At 39.4% G+C, this 7,708-nt stretch overlaps 1 protein-coding gene and 1 long non-coding RNA gene across 3 annotated transcripts in view; both read left to right on the top strand.

The window, feature by feature from the left end:
• Window positions 1–1,919, top strand: part of LOC104701636 (LEAF RUST 10 DISEASE-RESISTANCE LOCUS RECEPTOR-LIKE PROTEIN KINASE-like 1.5) — an 11,253-nt gene extending 9,334 nt beyond the window's left edge. Inside the window, exon 2 of the mRNA XM_010417358.2 lies at window positions 1–1,919. Within this exon, the coding sequence (XP_010415660.1) occupies window positions 1–1,605 (1,605 nt within the window). The 3' untranslated portion in view covers window positions 1,606–1,919.
• Window positions 2,501–4,816, top strand: LOC104701637. 2 transcript variants are annotated; one of them, XR_753851.2, is made up of 7 exons: window positions 2,501–2,905; window positions 3,056–3,157; window positions 3,246–3,295; window positions 3,396–3,526; window positions 3,615–3,865; window positions 3,943–4,022; window positions 4,377–4,816. It is a non-coding gene; the product is annotated as an uncharacterized LOC104701637 (long non-coding RNA). The 2 variants fall into 2 exon arrangements; XR_753850.2 differs by lacking the exon at window positions 4,377–4,816 and having other exon boundaries at window positions 2,503–2,905; window positions 3,943–4,121.

Raw genomic sequence — 7,708 nt, forward strand, 5'->3', positions numbered from 1 at the left:
TGCTCTTCTCTCCGGTTCTCCTCCTCACCAAACCGGTTCATCGACCTAACCGGTTCACCTTTCAGAGTCTCTGACTCTTCTTGCTCTCGTCTCTCACTTCTCCGTCCTTGCTCTCCTTTGACGCTCCCTAACTGTTCTCGTTGTCCTTGGGACTGTAAACTCTTGAAGAATCCGGGTCGGATCCTCCACGGTTGCGAATCAACCCACGGGTCGTTATCTGAACAAGGCTGCCAAGGAGATCTTCTTGGCTTTCTCCAAGACTTCTTCACTAGATTCGGATTTGAAGTTGAATGGGACGAGTCTCAAGATCCGTACTTTGCTAAATGCAGAGACTGTCACCAAATCAAGAACGGTGGTGTTTGCGGGTTTAATTCGACCCACCCGAATCAAGAATTCCTCTGTTTTCCCAAAAACAAATCAAGATCCGAATTAGTAACTAAAAGAGTCAATCACATCGCTGTCTTGTCTCTTATCTTCGCTTTGACTTGTCTCCTACTTGCTTTCTCCGTCGCCGTAGCGATCTTCCGATCAAGAAGAGCGAGCTTTTTGTCCTCAGTCAACGAAGAAGACCCGGCTGCTCTGTTCCTCCGCCGTCACCGCTCCGCTGCTCTTCTCCCACCGGTCTTCACCTTCGAAGAACTCGAAACCGCCACCAACAAATTCGACCCCAAGCGCAAAATCGGTGACGGTGGTTTCGGTTCTGTTTACTTAGGCCAACTCAGCGACGGACAACTCCTCGCGGTTAAGTTCCTCCACCATCACCACGGCGCAACCGCCGCAGCCACCGAGCATTGCAAAGCGTTCTCGATGAAGTCATTCTGTAATGAGATCTTAATCCTCTCTTCAATCAACCATCCTAACCTCGTTAAGCTTCATGGCTATTGCTCTGACCCGAGAGGGCTTCTTCTTGTTCACGATTACGTCACTAACGGTACACTCGCTGACCATCTTCACGGCCGGAGATCGAAGATGACGTGGCGTGTAAGGTTAGATATTGCTTTACAGACAGCTTTAGCTATGGAGTATCTTCACTTCGCCATTGTTCCATCGGTTGTTCATAGAGACATAACTTCGTCTAATATCTTCGTCGAGAAGGATATGAAGATCAAAGTTGGAGACTTTGGTCTCTCTAGGCTCTTGGTGTTCTCGGAGACGACGGTGAACTCGGCTTCTTCGTCTGATTACGTTTGTACCGGACCACAGGGTACGCCCGGTTATTTAGACCCCGATTATCACCGGTCTTTTCGGTTAACGGAGAAGAGTGACGTGTACAGTTACGGTGTCGTTTTGATGGAGTTGATTACGGGGATGAAAGCGGTTGACCAACGTCGTGAGAAGAGAGATATGGCATTGGCGGATCTTGTTGTATCCAAGATCCAGATGGGTCTTTTGGATCAGGTGATCGACCCGTTGCTTGCCTTAGACGGAGATGATGTGGCGGCGGTGACTGACGGGTTTGGTGTTGCGGCGGTTGCTGAGTTGGCGTTTCGGTGCGTTGTGGCGGATAAGGATGATCGTCCGGACGCTAAGGAGATTGTTGAGGAGCTTAGGAGGATTAGGAGCCATACACGTGTGACGGAAGATGATGACGTGGGGGAAGATTGACTGTTGGATTAGATTACGGATGACGTAATGTGAATGTGATGTAAGTAAAAAAAAGTGTTGACTGGTCTCATGTGTGTACGTGTTGAATTTTGTCGGGAGTTGCAAACCTTCTATCCCGACTAGAAGGAGCTTCACATGTGTGTGTGTGTGTGTGTGTGTGACGTAAACCTAGTACACACAATCACTACTCGAAGTTTGTATTTTATGTTTATAGATTTTGTATGTGTGAGAATACAGACTAGAGATCTGAAAAAATGATTTTTGTTGTTTCCCGTAACCGTAAGGTATCAATATTGGAATACGAAATTGTGAGATATCAAATCCTTTTTTCGATCTAGAAATATATTAGGATTCGTAACCTGAAAGTATATATCGAAACTGGTTTGAAGGAAAACAGATTTTGTTAGAAATAAAGATATTACGATTGGCATCACAATTCATTGAGATCAACACATGTAAAGATTTGACGGATGTATACTTACATAATCTTAGTTGTGATAGAATCGCTCGTTAGATTAATCCAATATAATTAAGAAGAAATAAGTTGCTATTTATACATGTTTGATCTCAGTTAACTGTGATACCAATTGAATTCTGTTAAATCCTGTTAACTTCAGGCCGAGTTGTTGTTTTTTTTTTTTTTTTTTAATAAAATATTAAATTATATTCAAATGAAAAATAGCATTTTACATAGGCGTTTTTTAACGAGAAGTTGATAGTATACATAGTTGTGTAGAAAAACAAACCAAGACCCTTAGATTTTCTCTAAGGGTGGGTTGTAAGAAGAGATATAACTGAAAAGGAGGACAAAAATAAATAAGAAAAAAATTAAGAAGCTCTCTTATATAGTATACTGAATTTGATAATAAGAGATATAACTCAAAAGGAGGAAAAAAATAAATAAGAAAAAAATTAAGAAACTCTCTTATATAGTATACTGGATTTGATAATAAGAAACTGTATGTGTCACTTATTTGTTGGCCAAACCAAAATAATAGAGATACGATTATTTTGATAGTCGATTGATTATTTTTCTTTCGCCTCCTCTCCCCTCTCTGTATGTCTCTCTCGATCGAAGTCGAATTGGCAATGGAAGAAGATGGAATCAAAAGAGATGGAAGCAGAGGACAATCGGGTCGGAGGAGATGCGACGGAGATTGAATCAGCGGAGGCTAATCGGAGGGGATTGAATCGGTGGAGGCTAAAAAATGTTGATTTGCTGGCTAAAATTGCAGTATTTACTCAGCCACAAGTCACGGCAAAAGCTCCATGGTACAAATCAAAATCATTGAGTGAACTTGTGAGTGAACTTTATGCTATCCTTACCATTTCAGAAGCAGTTGTGTTGTGGGGTTTTATTTGTTCCGTTACAGAAATTATATCCAATGTCACCGTGTAGTTTGATTCTCAGTTTGTTCTCTTAATACTTTTTGTTGTTGTTGATTCGCAGACTAATAGCGATTTTGATGCCAAACCAATGGTAATGCTTTTGGGTCAATATTCCACAGGAAAAAAACATTTATAAAACACTTGCTCGGATGTGACTATCCCGGTAACTTGCTTTGTTCCCTTAAACTCATACTAAAGCAATGAATCTTCAATTATATATCTGATTTTCACCACTGTCATCTTGTTACCAGGAGCTCACATTGGTCCAGAGCCAACAACAGATCGGTTTGTGGTTGCAATGGTATGACAGTGTGTCTTGATGTGTTCGTAGTTGAATGATTACTAGTTAGTTACTTGATGTATTCATTTAAGTTAACTCTTATGATTTGATTTTATTATAGAGTGGACCAGATGAACGATATCCATACCTGAAAATACCATGGCTGTTCAAGCTGACATGTCATTTAACGGGCTAACAAGTTTTGGAGGTGCTTTGCTCTCAAAGTTTGAGTGTTCACAAATGCCGCATCCCGTGAGTAATTAAGCATTATTCCATTGTCTCTTTTTGATTATTCTCTCTGTTGGTTTATGTGAGCATTGTCTTCCTGTTTGTGTTGTAGGTGTTGGACCAAATTACTCTTGAGACACTCCTGGAGTTCTTTCAGGAGAGAAACAAAGGATGTAAAGGAGCTATGACATCACTGGTGTCATCTCATGGTTTGCATCTAAATGTGATATGATTCTCCTTCTCTTTGATCCCCACAAGCTTGATATCTGTGATGAATTCAAACGGGTGATAACATCTCTGCGTGGTAACGAAGACAAGATCCGTGTTGTCTTGAACAAAGCTGACCAAGTTGATACACAACAAGTAATATATTCATTTTATCCCCCATTCATAAGCTTCATTTTTCTTGTTTTTGAGCTGATCTAAATCTCTGTTTTTAGCTAATGAGAGTGTATGGAGCATTGATGTGGTGGCTTGGTAAAGTCTTGAATACACTAGAGGTCGTACGTGTCTATATTGGGTATGCCTTTGAATACGACGTAAACTGTGATTTTAAATTCATGAGTTGTTAAAACGAATTTAAGCCATTAATTTCATTTGGTAACACAATAAAATTCAATATTTTTCCATTTTTATAAAATCTTAAATGTTTAAACATTTATACTACTTCTATTCTATTTAAAAAATTTAATTTCAAAAAAAATATATTTAAAAAAATAAGAGACTCAAAATTATATCCTACCATTGGAGGGGATAATTTTAATTAAGAGTTTAAGAGTTCTTATTTTATAAACAGTACATAATATATTCATTAAAAATCAAAACAGTACATAAGAATCTCAAAATTAAAACTCACTGTTGGCCTTGCTCTTAGGTCCTAGTAGCAAACCAGGCTTGAAGTCCATCAACATAGTGTTTGTCACTAAGGGACCCAAGAACTAGTAACTGTGTGCGAAGTTGCTTGTCTATCCAGCCGATGAGTTGAGATTCTGAGCGGTGGTGGTCACCATGGTGCCAAGCATTCCTTTCACGTCAGATGGAGTGCATAATAAGCTGAAAACTATTCCTTATCAAGTAACCGTGAAGACGATCCGGGTGATCTGCAGAGATATAATCCACTAGTTTTATAAAAACGTTAGGAGAAAATACCACGTAGAAGCACTTACAAAAATAAACGTTTATATACAAATTTTCGTTTTTGCCAAATTATGAATAACTTCAAAAGCAAAGGAGGGTGATGGGTTTATATTATCATTGCTTTTGTTCCCATTGTGTGGTATATATAAATTATAAAAAAGGAGTAACTTTGTTTTATTTATTATATGTATAAATGTAATTGTAGTGTCCTTTTCTTTTAAAGCCCAAACAAGGGAGAGGATATTCTTGTTAGGAACGCAAAAATCAAATTGAGAAAATATGTGAATTATATTTAAAATAACGAAATCATAAATGAATTACAACAGCATAATATGAAGCAGTAAATAAATCACGGAGGCGAGATATGATATCTCTTTCCTTAATTCAATAAATCGGCCGTAAGTGCTTTCGGACAATCACGATTTATGAATCCCAGAATACAACCGATCACGAACTATTACAGTAGCACACCAGTAATAGAACTCAGGCGAACAGATCTACGTTATACTCTCGAGACTACTAACTAGAAGAACTTACTCTGGACTAAGCAAGGAGAGGGAGAGAGAGAGCTCTGCTGCGGCTGGACTTATTAGAAGGAGGGTTTGTGTTTTTGTATTTTTAAATATAATTCGCATATTTTCTCAATTCGATTTTTGCGTCCTAACAGTCTTAATTCGATAAATCCGCTTTCTACTTATCGCTTTAAACTGATTGAGAATTTTTCGAATTTTTTATTTAAAAAACAATTTCAAAATCTACAGAAAAACTGTTTCTGCTTTCATCTTTCGGTGCTTACGCAGAAAGTTTTTGAAGAACACTTTTATTTTAATTCTTTCTTCTCTACTCTCTCTGGTTTCCACGAACGCTCTTAATTGAGTGAGTTTGTGAAACAAGTTTCTGCGAACGCTTGTTAAGCGAGTTTGCAAAACTAATTTAGTGTAATTTAATTACTTGAATTATTTGATTAATATATTAATCAGATCTGTTTATTGTGAAACAGAATGTCTGGAGACAACACCAACAATGTTGACAGTGCTAGGGTTCCTGCCACCCCTGTTGAAACTCCTGCAGAGTTGGCTTTACGTCTTGTTAAAGAACTTGAAAACACGAAGCTTACCGATTCGGGTATGGAAAACGTGCGCTGAAATCTGTTCGGCAATGGATCAACCCACATGGGGATACCACCTTCGGCTTCCCAAGGGATGATGCCAGATAAGTTCGATGGCAAAGCTGGGTTCAAAACGTGGCAAAACAAGATGCACTACTACTTGGCCAGCATGAACATGGAAAGATACCTCACAGAGGATCGACCAACGCTTCCACAAGGTGACACAGATGTGTATATGGTTGGAAGCATGGATAGCTGGGCTCAAGGAGACTATTGTTGCAAAGGTCAGATTCTAAACCGTTTGGTCAATGATCTGTATGACCTCTACAGTATGTACAAGACTTCAAAAGCATTGTGGCTAGCTTTGGAGACCAAGTACAAGACTGATGAGTCTGGGATGCATAAATTCTCAACTACGAAGTTCCTGAACTTCAAAGTGGTGGATTCCAAACCAATTATGGAACAATTGGAGGCTCTTCAACGCATCTTTCAGGAGATCGATTTGGAAGGGATGTCGATCTGCAATGTCTTCAAGACGAATTGCTTGATCGAGAAGCTACCACCAGGCTGGTCGAATTTCAAGCATTACCTTAACTTCAAGCGTAAGGCAATGTCTCTTGATGATCTCATCCGTCGGTTGAGAGTTGAGGACAACAATCGTGGAGCTCATTCGGAAGCTCAAAACCAGGGGCATGATGTTCATGTAGCTGAGCATAAGGTCAAGCTGAAAGGCTAGGGTAAAGGGATCTCTATTCCTCATAAACCGTTGAAGGTGTCATCTGGACCAAACTTCAATGAAGAGCAACCTTGAGAGGAAGTTCAAAGGAAAGTGTCATCATTGTGCTAAGATTGGATACAAGGCTGAAGTGTGCAAAAGCAAAGCCAAAGATCTCAAGTTGCAAGCAAACCTAACTGAAGAAGACATGGTTGCGGTGGTTACGGAATGTAACTTGGTTGATATCTTCAATCCAATGGAGTGGTTCTATGACATTGGTGCTACCACACATGTATGCACTGATAGGACCATGTTCACCACCTACGAGAAGAACAAGTCAAATGAGCAGCTTTTCATGGGCAACACGGCAGTGTCCAAGATTGAAGGTAAAGGCAAAGTGGTTTTGAAGCTAACTTCTGATCGTGAGCTCACCTTGCAGAACGTGAAGTATGTACCTGACATGCATAAGAATCGCATCTCTGGAACAGTGCTAAGCAAGCATGGTTTTTCCATCAATTTTGAGGCTGATAAGTTAGTTCTTAAGAAAAATGGGATGTATTTTGGAAAGGGTTTTGTTAAGGGTGGACTGATCAAGATGTCTGTAACGACAATCCATCCGAAAATTGTAGCTTCTGCTTTTGTTGTTGAAATGAAAGAAAATCTTATTGCTTACTTGGTTGAGTCTTTTACTACTTGGCATGAACGTTTAGGACATGTCAATTACAAAACAATGCGAAAAATACAAAACTTGAATTTGATTTCGAAATTCAAAACTAACCAAGAAAAATGTGAAGTGTGCGTACAGGCCAAACTCACTAAAACTCCCTCACCACGCGTTAAAAGAACAATCAAACCTCTAGGCTTAATTCACACAGACTTATGTGATTTAAAGTATGTGCAAAGTAGAGGCGGTAAGAAATACTTTGTTACCTTCATTGATGATTGCACAAGATATTGTTATGTATATCTCTTGCATAGCAAAGATGAAGCACTGAAAAAAATTTACGAGTTCATCCTCGAAGTAGAAAATCAGCTTCAAAAAACTATAAAGGTAGTTCGAAGTGATAGAGGAGGAGAATATAATGAGCCGTTCAATGCATTTTGCAAAGAAAAAAGCATTATACATCAGACAACCGCTCCCTACTCGCCAGAATCTAACGGAGTAGCGGAACGAAAGAATCAAACTCTGAAAAAGATGATGAATGCGTTGTTGTAGGAATCTGGGTTAGCCCAGAACATGTGGGGG

The sequence above is a fragment of the Camelina sativa genome, chromosome 7, assembly GCF_000633955.1.
Source record: "Camelina sativa cultivar DH55 chromosome 7, Cs, whole genome shotgun sequence".
NCBI classification, from domain to species: domain Eukaryota; kingdom Viridiplantae; phylum Streptophyta; class Magnoliopsida; order Brassicales; family Brassicaceae; genus Camelina; species Camelina sativa.